Source organism: Onychostoma macrolepis, chromosome 21 (assembly GCF_012432095.1).
Source record: "Onychostoma macrolepis isolate SWU-2019 chromosome 21, ASM1243209v1, whole genome shotgun sequence".
NCBI lineage: Eukaryota > Metazoa > Chordata > Actinopteri > Cypriniformes > Cyprinidae > Onychostoma > Onychostoma macrolepis.
The window spans coordinates 16,988,492-17,002,899 of record NC_081175.1 but is presented as its reverse complement, the minus strand read 5'-3'; the positions used below and the strand labels follow the sequence as shown (position 1 = coordinate 17,002,899).

Genomic DNA, 14,408 nt, shown 5'->3' with positions numbered 1-14,408 from the left:
TTTGCATGCATCTTAAAAATTCACAAATTCTTTGTTTTCTTTGGGTGAAAAATCACCAATTATCAAAAATTAGCTCTTTAATATGGACATCATCCATATTAATGTTTTTTCAAAAAGATTTTTTAAATATAAGCTCAGCTGTGTCCCTATTTTTCATCCATACAAAAAACTTGAAAGTAAAAAAAAAAAAGATTTGTACATTAAAAATATATTTTCTTATGAGGTTTCGATTTTTGTGTCACAACAATAGTTTGAATAGAATTTCTTGAAAATTGTTACATGCAATTATCTCCAAATTCACAAAACACATTTGTTTTCTAGGGGTGAAAAATAAGATAATATCAATATTTATCTCTTTAACATGGTTATCAATTTAGATTCTTTATACTTCCAGAACAGAAGCAATAAAAACAGACCTTTGACCTGAAAAATAAGTAAATCCCGTCGTTTACAAGTGACTCAGGAAGTATTAATCACTCCAACCCTTTAGGTGGCAGTACTGCTTTAACAAAACACACTCCATTCGAAATATTTGTTATAGAAAAAAATCCTTCCGTTTGTTCGCCCGCCACTAAGAAGCGAATGGCTAGCTAGTGTACTTTTTAACCTGCAGTTTTGTATGTAATGAGGTAGTAAGCATATTTTTGGGAGGAAGGTGTGAAGTAATCATCCCTGAGCATGACGGCAGTAATTCACGAGTTACTATCCTCCGTTATGGGGGTGTTAGTTGAAAGTGTCGTGTCGGAGTTGAGCAAACATCTCTCTGACTTCACAACTGTCTTATCTGAGGAGTGGAAGCGCAACAAGGGGACTGCAATGAACAAAAACAGACTTAAACAGGCGAATCAAGCCAAAACTGTAAGTTCTAGAGTAGAGGAACGAATGCAGTGTCCATTCCTGTTCATAACACGCCTCTGAATGTTTGTTGACAGTTGTTTACATGTATTTACAACTGCCTTGGGTGCACAGTGTAAAGAATATATTTAGAAGTCCATATTGAATGTAATTATATTATAAATATAATGAACCTGTTAACCCTGCAACCGCCTTCTGTTTCCCAATAAGCTGTTGTTGATTGTTTATTCATTTTTTTGTAATGTTATTTCAGATTCCCATTTGTTTTTGAATTCAGTTCGCATTGATTCTTACAGAAACATTTCCCACAACTTTAGCATTCCCATAACCAGAGATTATTATGTTTTTTCGACTCAAATCTAAGTAGTGTTTGACATATGAAAGACATATGAATATGTATCATGTAAAGAAACAAAACTACTCTATTCTGACATTAGGATGAGATTATTGTTTTTAATATACTTTGTTTAATATACTTTGAGATTAACTTTATGAAACAGCTGTGTCTCAACTCGGTCCAAAAAAGACCTTGCTGTATGTGTTCATCAAGATTTTTATTTTTGTGTCGCAACTAGGGTTGCAAAGGGGCACTTTGGAAATATTCCAAATTTGAAACTTACCAGGAATTTATGGGAATTTAAGGGAATTTATAAAACTGAATCATATACAAACATAAATATAATTTTGTTTTTGATCATAGGCTCACTTGCATGCAAACTAATACAAATTTTAAAAATGACATTTTTGGAGGGAATCTGTGATGCTTTTTACAGGATTTATTGATGAATAAAAACTTATGAACAGTTTATATATTTTAAAACAGTTATATATTAACAGTTTTATATTTTCTAACAATATAAGTCTTTGCTACTACTTTTTTAAAATTAATTTAACACATCCTTGTTGAATAAAAGTATTAATTTATTTCAAAAAAAGAGAAAAGATACTGACCCCAAACATTTGAATGGTAGTTTATTGTTAAAAAATTATTTCTATTTTAAATGTTTTTTGTTGTTGTTTTTTTTAAGTCTTTATTCATCAACGAATCCTGAAAAAAGAATCCCAGGTAATACTACTACTACTACTACTAATAATAATAAAAAAATATTAAGCAGCACAACTGTTTCCAAAATTGATACTAAATAAGCATATTAGAATGATGTCTGAAGAATCATGTGACACTGAAGACTGTAGCTTTGCATCACAGAAATACATTTATTTTAAAGTAAATTACAACAGAAAACCATTATTTTAAATTGTAATACCGGCAATACTGCACAATATCACTGTTTTTTTTTTTTTCTGTATTTTTGATCAAATAAATAAAGGCTTGATGAGCAAAAGATATGTAATGTTTAAAAACATTAAAAATAGTAATGTGTCCAAACTTTTGACCAGTACTGCACTACTGTATGATAACAGAAAACTTGCTAGCAGAAGGAGCATCACAGCTTGAGCTATATAGCACACACTTCATAAACTGTCTAGCTACTGTATAAACACTTTTTGGTATTTACTAGTTAAACGTGAATCCCATAGATCAAATATATTAGAATATCAAAACTTAGATGGAGTCTTTGGGCTCAAATGCAAAAAGTGCGGCTTCAGAGAAAATGGAGGGGAATCCCTCTTAGGTGACAAGAGAGGATTGTGGGGGGGGGGGGGGATTTTTAGACTTTTGTTTTGTTATTATCTCACCTAAATGTTTGTTCAGTCAGTGTATTTGTTTTTACTATGGTATAGCCTAATTTAGTTGCACAGTATATTACACACAGCACAAGGAAGTTTTAAACATTTTTTGTAATATTCATGTAATTTATATGAATACATACCAAGATGGACATTTTGATATTTTGTGTGCAGGATTTAAGAAACGATCTGTGCATGTAATGGTAGATAAGCACAGTGCATGTAGGGGGTGTGGCCTCGATAGCCCCGCAGTAAGCAGTGTGCTGTGTGCGATTGAGCAATGTGTAGAGTAGAAATTAAACTGAAATTGCATTAAATCTGGTTGTTTTAACCAAGATTATGCTGCAAGTTTTTGTTCTCAACTACATTTAAGTTCCCGGTTCCTGCAATTTAGCAAATTTCCAGTTTATTCCCATTAATTCCCGTTAATTCCCATATATTCCCGTTAATTCCCATGGAAATTTTGCAACCCTAGTCACAACAATCATGACAATCGTCATCTCCAGAAATTGTAAAGAAATGTTTTTCCATTTTTACTTTGTTTTCCTCCTGATAGTAGCTGGCTGATAGTAGCCTCATTCATTCAAGTGAATGCTAGAGTTGTCGATTTATATAGTATGTGACATTATTTTCATATCTGTCAGTGTTAACTCATATTGAGTGATTGGTAATTCACATTTTGTGAGGAAATGGGAGAAGGAGATCACACTCAAACTAACAGTTGAATGCCTCTAAACATGTTTGTTCTTGTTTTAGTCAGAACACTGAGAACAAAAGACAGCATTGCAGTTCTTTAGGAATCTGTAAAACACTGTATTAGTGCAGATAACTTGTCATATGTTGTCTCAAGAAGTCAAATTTTAAATTCAGTCTTAAATTCTGATAGAACACAATATTATTAAGACAATGTAAGTGAATTTGGTTATAATCAAACCTATTTTTGACACACAGGAAATTGTAATAGGCAATATCTTGATCTCTTTTGTGTTTCAGAAGGAGTTTGCTGATTTCATGGAGCTGCTGAGTAAAGCCACAGTAGAGACAATGGTTAAACTGATTCATGATCGCATCTCAGCTCAAGTACTGGACGCTACAGCAAAGTCTCAGCTCTCAAAACAAGATAAGCTAAATGGTACATGCTTAAATCACCAACTTGAATACAAACCTGAGCAAACACTCAAATATTTGGTGTATGGCTTGGTGTTACACACATATTTTGTTAAAGGAATAGTTCACCTAAAAATGAAAATTCTGTCATTTACTCCAATCCTGTATGAATTTCCTTCTTCTACTGAGCACAAAAGAAGGTATTTTGAATAATCTAGGAAACCAAACAATTTTTGGTCCCTATTGACTTCCTCAGTGTTTTTTTTCCCCATACTGTGGGAGTTTAATGGGGACCAGCAACTGTTTGGTTATCAACATTCTTCAGAATATCTGCTTTTATGTTCAGCAGAAGAAAGAAACTCTTACAGGTTTGGAACAGGTGAGTAAATAATGACAGACGTGTAATTTTTTTGGTGGACTATCCATTTAAGTAAGTATTATTAATATTTTGGTCTATAATTCATCCAGGGTTTCTTCGGGTCTTTAACAGGCCTTAAAAATGTTTTAAATCAGAGCAGAAAGTCTTAAATTCATAAAATTGTGACATTATTGCAATTGTATGCATTGCAATAAATAATATATTTCTCAGTAGTTTTATTTTCCAATACCAATTTCTTAACATCCCTAAAAATGAAACATTTACTTGAGATGCAAATGTAAAATAAGGTCTCAGAAAATGTATCATAATTATGCGAGTTTATGATTAAAACAAATATCTGTCAATTCTGTACATGAAAACTTGTTTTCCCTTCTAATTAAGTTGATTTTTCTGGCAGATATTTATTCTTCTCTTAATAATAAACTCACTTCATTTTCATTTTATGTCATTTTCCTGCTCAATTAATGTATCTGTAGACATTTGCACTAGAAAACAGGACAGGATAATATTCCTTATTATACAAAAATAGTGTATTTCTTAATATTATGAATTTAAGATTTTCAGTATGGTGTTTAAAAACAAACAAAATAACAAAATGTTGTTATTTTTTTCTCATTGTATTCTCACAGAGAGTCAAGCAGCCACATCTGAGCCTGAAAATAATGTACCTCTCGAGCCTGAACAGAACACGGATTATGAAATGGAACCAGAAAATCATGAAACATCTGTACAAGCAGCAAATGCGTACCATCAGCTGTCATCTGCACCCACTGATATTCTGGCAAGCAGTTTAAGTTTGAGTGAAAGCCAGCCTTCCACAAGCACAAACGTTGCTGCTGAGGAGAGACAGGAGCCATTAATTTGTGAGTCCTGTGGAGTATCTTTCAATGACATGGCTCTGTTAAACATTCACAATGCTTTACACAAAGACAGACCTTTCAATTGTTTGACATGTGGGAATACTTTCAAAATGATGAAATGCTTGATGAAACACCAGAGATTTCACACGACTCCGGATTTGAGTATTGAGTTCGAAGCCACTCTGAATGAAGAAGAATTCATTGTGCAGCTTGAAACCTGTGATACTGTCAGTACATCCCTGGAAACACTAGAGGTCACTACACAAGGTAAGATGATTTCAAATGCAGTGCTTAAAGTTTTGTTTAGAAATATGTTTCTCTGTGCAATATGATAGGCATCTTGGACTGTATACTGACACAAATCAGTGTAAATGCAGTATCTTGATTAATTTATGTGAAGAGTAGCAAAATAAATTTGTTTTTATTAGTAATACTGAATAAATAATTATAACCAGTGAAACGTTAGGGGTCTGTCAAATTTTTTAAATGTTATGCCCACCAAGGCTGCATTTATATGATCAAAAATACAGTAAATGTAATTTTCTATTTTTAATTTTTTTTAATTACTTTTTAATTTCAATTTTATTTTAAATTGTAGTGCATTCCTGTCATAGTAAAAGCTGAATTTTCAGCAGCCATTAATCCAGTCTTCAATGTCACATGATCCTTTAGAAATCATTCTAAGATGCTGGTTTGGTGTAAGAAATGTTTTTATTTTTTATGTTAGAAATGGTGGTGCTGCTCAATACTTTCGTGAAAACTGATACATTTTTTTTCAGGATTTTTGGTGAATAGAAAGTTCAAAAAACAGCATTTATTTAAAATAGACTTTCTTGTAGTATTATTAATGTATTCATTTCCACTTTATCTGGTCAGTTTCATGTGATCTTATTAAATAAAAGTATAAATAAAAAAAACATTGACCCCAAACTTGTAAATTTAAACCCCAAACTCATGTACATGAATTTATTATTTCTTTTAAAAACAGTATTTTTTTTTTATTGATAATTTATGTAAAATGCAATGAGTGAAATATTACTGGGTGCACCCATAATGACCAATATTTATACTTATATATGTGTAAATATTTTAATTACATTTTTCAGTCTGTTTATCTTAAACATACTCTGTGTTCTTTTCCTCACAGAAATTCTCCAAAGTAACTTGGACAACGAAGACGTATCTTGTGCTGTTTTGGAAAGCAGTCAGTATGCAACCGAATCATTTGTGCATGGTTTAAATATTACCATCGAAAACGCAGACAACCAGCCCAACACCACTCCTAACACGAATATGATAAAGCAGTCGAATGACGGTTTGTTCCGATGCAAAACATGCGGGAAATGTTTTGAACTGAGGTGGAAGTTCATTAACCACGTTCGGGCTCATGTGAAACATTACAAATGTTCACATTGCGATAAGCGCTTTACTATGAGAAGCTGCCTCATCAGACACGCAGCGATGCACACTGGAGCTCAGCTATTCAAATGCGATATATGTTCCAAGTCTTTTGTATTTCAGGCCTCCCTGGAAAAGCACAAGCGTCTTCATACGGCAGAAAAGACGGTTACTTGTCCAAACTGTCAGAAGGTTTTTCCCGGCAAGCGTTCATTCGGCAGACACAGATGCAAAGCAGTCGAAACGCTCTACAACTGTCCCGTATGCGACAAGCAGTTCAAAATTAAACAAAACATGCTTGACCATCAAACACTGCACACCGGCGAGAAGCCCTACTGTTGCGAGATATGTGGCGCTTTTTATAGCTGCGAGCGATATTTGAAAAATCACCAGAAGAGTCACATCGAGAAAACCTACGACTATCCGTGCGAACTCTGCGACAAGCGGTTCAGCGCTCGCAAACATTTGCAAGCGCATATGCTCGTGCACACGAGGGAAAAGCGATACGCTTGCGACGTATGCGATAAGAAGTTCGCCACCTCTGGAAACCTCAACAGACACAAAGCCGGTCACACGGGAGTGAAGCTGTACGGCTGTCCGATATGTTTGAAAAGGTACACCACAGCGTACGCCCTGAAGATGCACATGCACAAACACACTTCAAGCAAACCGTTTCTTTGCGACATTTGCGGTAAGGGATTTACCAGTTCAGACTACATGAAAAGGCACAAGCGAATCATTCACGCAGGAAGAAGGGATTGTGTGTGTTCGATCTGTAATAAGGCCTTCATATTCCCCAGTTCTCTTAATCAGCACATGCTTGTACATACAGGAGAGAAGCATCACGAGCGACTGGTCAGTCCTTTGTTAAAGAAGTTCAGTTGCGATCATTGTCAAAAGAAGTTCTACTCACAAGCCGCCCTTACAGTACACCAGAGGGTTCACACGAAGGAAAAGCCGTATAGTTGTGAGGTTTGTGGAAAGAGGTTTGGGTATTCTAGCAGTATTCAGATGCACATGAGAATCCATACGGGGGAGAGACCTTTTGGTTGTGATGTTTGTGGTAAGACGTTCAATCAAGCTGTGCATCTGAGGACCCATCAGCGAGTGCACACCGGTCTGAAATCGTTCAGTTGTGAGAGCTGTGGGAAGAAGTTTGTGGATCATAGAAATCTTAAACAACATAAATGTAAATACACCATGTAAATTCTTACATATTTGCAAGACCAAAGGTTACACTGCATCTTTTTTTTTCAGGGCCGTTTGAAATTGTTTCGGTAATACATAGCATTATGTTTATAGCTAATGATCTGTAGTCTTATTTGGCAAGCTGAATGAAATAAGAGTGTATGCTTCTGTATTTTTAATTGTGTAAACAATTATATTTTCAAACCAAGACTGGGAATCAATGCTTGTGTGTGACGGCAATAAAAACATTGTGAAGAACCACTTCTGTCATTTTTCCCCATGAAATATATCAGTAAATTATTTTCATTGAATTGTAAATAGTCATATTTAAAAAGTATTTTTTGGTGTCTGTGATGTCCCAGAATCATGTGCGTGCTTTACAGACTGGTTACTGCAAGTAAACTATATATATATATTACATTTAATTTCTAATTTGAAATAACTTTAAACATCCTTAAAAACATCCATTGGTTATCTCTAAAGTTTGCTTGATGTAATTCATTTCACAAAACTTCTGAGTCATAGTTTTTTGCATATCAGACTGCTTTATTATGAAATGTTTTAGTATGAGTAGTATATGAAACAAAGTCATACACATCTGCAGAAGCATGAATGTGTAAACAGAAATTGTACCTACTTTATAGCAGAATGTTAATAGATTCAGTTTTAGTATGGTTCACACTTCCAGTCATAAAAATTGGCAATAAAATAGGCCGGAAAAAATCCACCAGGTATATTCAATAATATGATAGCAAATAATAGTCGAACGTGCATAATTAATATTAATGAGCGCGTTAAGTTGACTTCCGGGGCGGAGACTAATTGCTTACATATGAACCTGAATTCAATTAACTGAAGTCATATCTGACGGCTACGTTAATTTGTGCTCACAAAGTAGATTTCAGTCTTTGGGCACAGTTAAACGCCTTAATTTTTCTCTTTAGGAGATAAACAGGGTTTAGTTCTGCTGTATTTGTAGTCCTTCGATGACAGCAACTCGATTATTTCATTTCCCTTTCAGTAATCGATAAAAATGAAGGAGTTAGTAGAGGAGATGCCTGATGAGGGATATGGATGCGCCGTTGCTAATCGTTTCGGCCAACTACTGGACGATGAATCCGACCCTTTCGACATCTTATACGCGGCAGGGATGGAAAAGAAACAGAAGAAGAAGAAAGAGGAGTCAAAGAAAACTTCAACCACGACTAAATCTGGAAAGAAAGAGTCTCAAAAGGACAGGAAAATCATTCTTCCAGTAGGTGGGGGAGCACAAGGTAAGTGAAGGACGGGCTAATTTTATTCGACGCAGAAAGCTTTTCTTTTAATAAATTATCGACTAATTTAATTAACCCCTGGAAGATATTATGAGTTCAAATGTAGGGTACCCTGGTTGCTGAGCTTTTAAGCATTTAAAGTGTTTACGTTTGTTTGTGGCGTGTGTTTGGTCCAAATTTCTAGCCCAAGTCCATCTTCCTCGCGGAGAAGTTGAGGAGCGAATAGAGAGACGCGTGACTTTTGAGCGCAAATTAAGCGACCCCGACCCCGACGCCCCCCTCAGTTTCTCTGTTGAGAGGCAAGTGTCTCTAATTACGTGTTAATAAATGTCTTTATTTTTTATTCATCTTCCTGAACTTATTTTGCATGCCACTCGATCTGTCTTCATCTGTGTGTAGGCCTGTGGATGTGCTGGACAGGCCTATCAGAGGAAGAGGTACAGGAAGAGGACGAGGAGCCCGAGGCCCAGGATATCCAAGATCCAGTGATGGATTTGACCAGAGGGGAAAGAGAGAGTTTGAGAGACACAGTGGCAGTGACCGAGCGTGAGCTGTTACTCATTAATGTCATGTTAAGAGCGTAATGCAGTGGGTAAACTGGGTTTGATTTAGGGCCCAAACTTTATATTGGGCATCACATGAATTATGTACAAATAATGTAATTAAACACGCACATACAGAAGCAAACATGACACTGAAATATAAGATTTCCCTTAAATATTAATTTGAAAACGTATACAATATAAAAATGAAAGGGAATTGATGAAAGTGTTAAATTAATTTACATTATATTTATAAGGCACTTTATAAAATTGTAGTATAAATATAATGTATTTTAATACTTAAAGGTATCATACATTTTTAGAAACTATTGTTAAAGCTGCAGTCTGTAAGTTTTGCCTCTGTCGCCATCTCTGTTTGAAAACCTGGAGTTGCAGCTCTGTGCGGAATTATCTTCCGTATGTGGGGTTGTGCTCAGCGGATGAATCTAATGTTTTGAGGAGTATGTGTGGCAGTCTGTCAGTCACCGCACCGGTGTGGAGACTGTATTTAGGAATCACAGATTCTAGCCTATGTCTTGGAATATGACTCAAATAATAATTGACCGTATATTGCCATTTGAACAAGTCTGCCACGTTTGTTCTGACCAACTGAGGAAAAAAACATTAAAAATAAATCGCGCTACCAATGGTAATAAAGTCTAACGATCGATTAGCTCATATCACATCTAACCTTGCAAATTATTATTGTTATACTTTATTCTCAAATTATTAATGTTAACAACATCAGCATTGCGTGACGATGAGTATAGTGTGTATTAGCATGTAGATTTCAATTTCTGTACAGTCTAATCTCGAATTGTCATACCATTCGAATTTCATATTAAGAATTCTTTTAACCCAAAAAGCAAACTATGCTCCCTTTGAACTGGTTGTCTTTAAAATATAAATCTTGTGCAATCCGTAATCAGAAGCCAGTTTAAAACTGGAATATAATTTAATTACATTCACATGTTTCATAAACGCATAATCCTTTCTGGATTACAATCCGCTGTCAAAATGATACATTTAATTATTCTAGCTGCTGTGAGAAAAGGCTATAAACGATCCGCCACCTGCAGGATCCTCACAGCCGCGACAACTTTGTTTACAGACGTGACTTAATGACACGGCAGCATGCTTGAACTTCCAGCGACACCTACCTGTACCACTCAAATTAGAAAACATTATAAACTAACCGTTGTGAATTGGGCTAAAGTAAGGTGACAGTTTTGAACACTGGCTGGTTATGTTCTTGTTCAAATATTGTTTTTGGATCATTTTTAACCCCAAAAAGTTTCGGACTGCAGCTTTAATCTTTTGGTTAAGTGATTGGTGTCGTAAACGATTATATGGTTAATTGCAATTGTGTTTTTGCATTGTCTGTCTTTCACTTTTGGGTTGTAAGTAACTGGTTGAAAATCTGAAAATGAACAAATTTGAACTTAGAACATTTTATGAGCACAGTCATCTGATAAATTACATGTTGCTTTAAATCAGGAGTGTCCGATCAGAAGAGAAGCGCAGCGGCAGTGGATCTCGCAACTGGGGCTCGATGAGAGACCATATGAGGTGATGTTTCACTTTTTATATTATGTCAGATTGGAATTATTTTCTCACCTTGCCCCCTTTTTATAATGGATGTCATTTTCCATCTGTCCTGTAGTGAAATTGAAGAGGGGTCACCTAGTGAAGAGGTCGTTGAAAATGAGGAGACCCAAGAGGCAGTTGAGACTGATGGAGAAAACAGGTCCGTTTCTCACAGCTGCAGGAAATATCTTGTAACGCAGATGATGCTTGACCGTGAATATGGTTATTTGCTGACATTATGAATTTGAGCTTCCTTTTATAGTTCATAATGGATGTAAATGTAAAATTGCTCCTCTTTCAGACCATCTGAGACTGAGGAAGTGATTGAGGTTGCCCTAGAGATGACACTGGATGAGTGGAAAGCCCTGCAGGAGCAAAGCAGGCCCAAGGTAGAGCTGAATATCCGGAAGGCAGACACCTCTGTGCTGTCCAAGGCTGTGGTCATCCATAAGTCCAAACTCCTTCAGGTGAGGAGTCTCATTCTTAGAACCTGTTGGATACAAATTCACTCTTATAACTGCTGTTCTTGTTCTAGAAACATCATAATGGCTTGGATGATGAGGATGTGGTTTTCCGCCGCCCAGCCAATGACATCACCTGTCAACTGGAGATCAACTTTGGCAGCCTGTCTCGGCCCGCTCGTGGTGGGAGAGGAGGACGAGGTGGTCGTGGCCGTGGGGCTCCATCCATGCCATCCCAAAGATCTCCACCACAACTTGAATCTGTAAGTTAGTTGTATTGGTTGCATCATAATTTGCTCATGCCCAAACAACACAGTCCTGTGAAATGCAAGAGTTTTAGTTTGAGGCACTTTTCAAGCCAGATAGATGTTCATGCTGTGTGAGAAACTGTGCCTGTGGTGGTTTGAGGCTAAATCATGTTTTGACGTTTCCTAAGGCTCCAAACCCAGATGATCCAGAAGATTTCCCTGCACTGGCCTAGAGCTCCTCTGGAGGTAGAGAGTGGGGATCAAACTGTTCTGCAACCCATGTTGGTAACTCTGAAATGGGCAATGTACACTTAAAATGAACAAAAATAAAGAATGCATAAAGTTTGTTCTTTGCAGTTGCTGCGATTGTCATCTTGTGTCTAGTTCTGTAACTTTTGCACTTGTTTGGATTTACTATTTTAAGAGGATGGAGCAATAGTTTGTTCTAAAATAAAGCATGTTGTTAAAGGCATATTGCTGCAGAGTGAATACTTTATTGCCTAAATGTTAAGCATATTAAAATGTAGACTTAAATTTCTGCAATTACTTGATTAGCCAGATTTACAGGGTGTTAAGCAAGGTGACAGTGACTTTGAACTGAAATGTAATATGAATTAAACTCTGGTCTGGTTGTATCTCACCCTTTGCATAGATTTGAGGCAATAAAAAAAAAAATGAATGTACAGTATCCTTCAAAAGTTAGGGGTCTGCAAACATCTCATTTTGCAAAGGACACGTTAATGCTGTTCTTCTGAACATTTTATCCCAGAATCCTGATGGTATCAGTTTCCACAAATCTGAAGCAACACAACTGTGCTGTATGTTTCTGTGCAACAAATAATGTAATAATGAAGGATCATGTGACACTGAAGACCAGAGTGATGGCTGCTGGAAATTCAACTTGGCCATTATGGGAAATAAATTATTAAATATGAACGAATTAAGATATATTAAAATCAAATACACAACTGATTTTACCATATTGAGCAAATAAATGCATCCTTGGTGAGCAAAATATTAAAGATCTTACCGACCCCAAATTTCTGAATGCTATATGTGTATGTCTACATATGAACATGATGGTTAAGAGAAATTTACAGCAGTTATTTTGAATTTCTCGAGCAAAGTTAATCACTAAAGAACATAAATAGAAATATTTTAAACTAGTCTAACCATTTGCTCTTTTTAGTGCATTGCATCACTCCACCACCAGGTGGCGTAATACCCCAGAGAATAAGTGAAATCTGACTCTTGTGCTCCTGCTGCCAGCAGGAAATTCATTGTACTTTTACACTATTTCCCGTGAGCAGTGGTGAGTCTTGAAGTAAAACGGGGTCATTGATCCTATACTCTCTCCGCTGTTTGAAAAATGTAACTTTTTTTAAAAAGTTCTGATGTCAGGAAAAACTACTGCCTGCTTTATTTTTTGCGGGTAGACAAGTTTCCTTGAAGCTCACAGTGCTTTGGCTGGTGATGGAATGTCACACTGCTAGTCATACAGTGAAGGGAAATTAAATTTACAATGGGCTGTTTCCTCCAGCTCACCGTGTATCACTATACATTTTGGCAGTTCGCTAGACAATACTGCCAATCTCACTGAAAAGAACAGCAGAGCTCTGTCCTGCAAGCCTGGCAGCAGTGAACTCTAGAATCAGATTCCTCAATGCGGAAATGGACAGTAGCAAGAGAAACTCACATCTGCTGAAATCAGTTTTTTTTTGCAGCTCCACTGTCCCTCCTGATTGCTCTGACACTCTTATCTTTGAGCTATAAGAGTCTTGTCTTAGTGCAGTCATATGATAGACCCCGTTTTAGTCTTTGAAGAGAGCCTAGTGTTTTTTTTAGAGGGATTGGGCCAGATTCCCGTGGCTGCGTTAACACTGAGGTGATTGTAAATGTTAGGCTTAAGTGTCCTTTCTGCATTCTCAGAGCAGTTTTTTCTGTGGATAGTGTTGAGCTGGTGAAACACACACAGGCATGAGCTCATTGTAGCTGACAGAGTGAATCCAGATGGATAAAGCAGTGATACTAGAAGGATGTGTTCACAATATTTTCTGCACCCAAGTCCGCAGTTTTCTTTGTCTTGGCATCTTAAGTTTTCCCATCAGCCCTTTCCCTCTGTATTTAAGGGCTATTGGGGAGATCATGAACTGTGTGTGACTATAATTAACTGTCAACTGTTTTGAATTAATATAGATCCATTGGGGCGTAGAAACAAATGGTGATTGATCGTTGGCCTCGGGACCCAAAGAGTGATTGATTCAGTGTGGTGTTGAATTTGGTAAAACCTCAAAAAAGTGTTGTACCTTTGTCGTTTATTTTTCCTGAACAAATGTTAGGCTAAATCTTAAACAAGTGAGATCTTGTTTTTCTTCAGATTATTGTATCGCGTTGACGAAGCCTTTTGTTTAGCGTTGCTGCAGATGCAGTGGAGCGCTTGGCCTTATAAGCAACATGAGTTGATCTGAACTGAGCTGACATTATAAGTCTTGGACTTGCTTGTATTTCATCTGTGTTGGATTTGTTCATGTTATCCTCCTGGGACCCAGAAAAAAAAAAAAAAAAACATTTTGAATTTAAAGTGTTTTTTTCTCATGACATTTATAGTGTTTGGAGAAATATATGACCGTTTAAAAAATTCTCTGCATGTGGAGAATTCAGGACTTTGGTACTAAAAAAAATAAAGGTAAGAGACTAATGACAAAAATTAAAACCAAATTGGTTTTGTGCTCATTTTCTTTACAGCCCTCTCGACTTATTATATATAGTTGAAAGATGTTTATATTTCATATTTATGTATGCACGCTAGTGTATGAATTA

General features: G+C 36.2%; 2 protein-coding genes across 3 annotated transcripts; both read left to right on the top strand.

Annotated features, from left to right (window-relative positions):
• Positions 1–518: 518 nt before the first annotated feature.
• Positions 519–7,866, top strand: si:dkey-30k6.5 (zinc finger protein 345). Of its 2 annotated transcripts, none has more exons than XM_058758420.1 (4): positions 519–858; positions 3,541–3,676; positions 4,660–5,157; positions 6,038–7,866. In XM_058758420.1, exons 1-4 carry the CDS (start codon positions 679–681, stop codon positions 7,492–7,494), a joined length of 2,271 nt encoding a protein of 756 aa, XP_058614403.1. In that variant the 5' UTR covers positions 519–678; the 3' UTR covers positions 7,495–7,866. The 2 variants fall into 2 exon arrangements, with proteins under 2 accessions (XP_058614403.1, XP_058614402.1); XM_058758419.1 differs by having other exon boundaries at positions 520–858; positions 3,538–3,676; positions 6,038–7,865.
• Positions 7,867–8,308: 442 nt separating this feature from the next.
• zgc:103482 (intracellular hyaluronan-binding protein 4) lies at positions 8,309–11,944 on the top strand. The gene is made up of 8 exons (XM_058758421.1): positions 8,309–8,750; positions 8,935–9,049; positions 9,150–9,296; positions 10,790–10,861; positions 10,956–11,039; positions 11,181–11,346; positions 11,415–11,603; positions 11,777–11,944. Exons 1-8 carry the CDS (start codon positions 8,510–8,512, stop codon positions 11,819–11,821), a joined length of 1,059 nt encoding a protein of 352 aa, XP_058614404.1. The 5' UTR covers positions 8,309–8,509; the 3' UTR covers positions 11,822–11,944.
• The last annotated feature ends 2,464 nt before the right edge of the window (positions 11,945–14,408 follow it).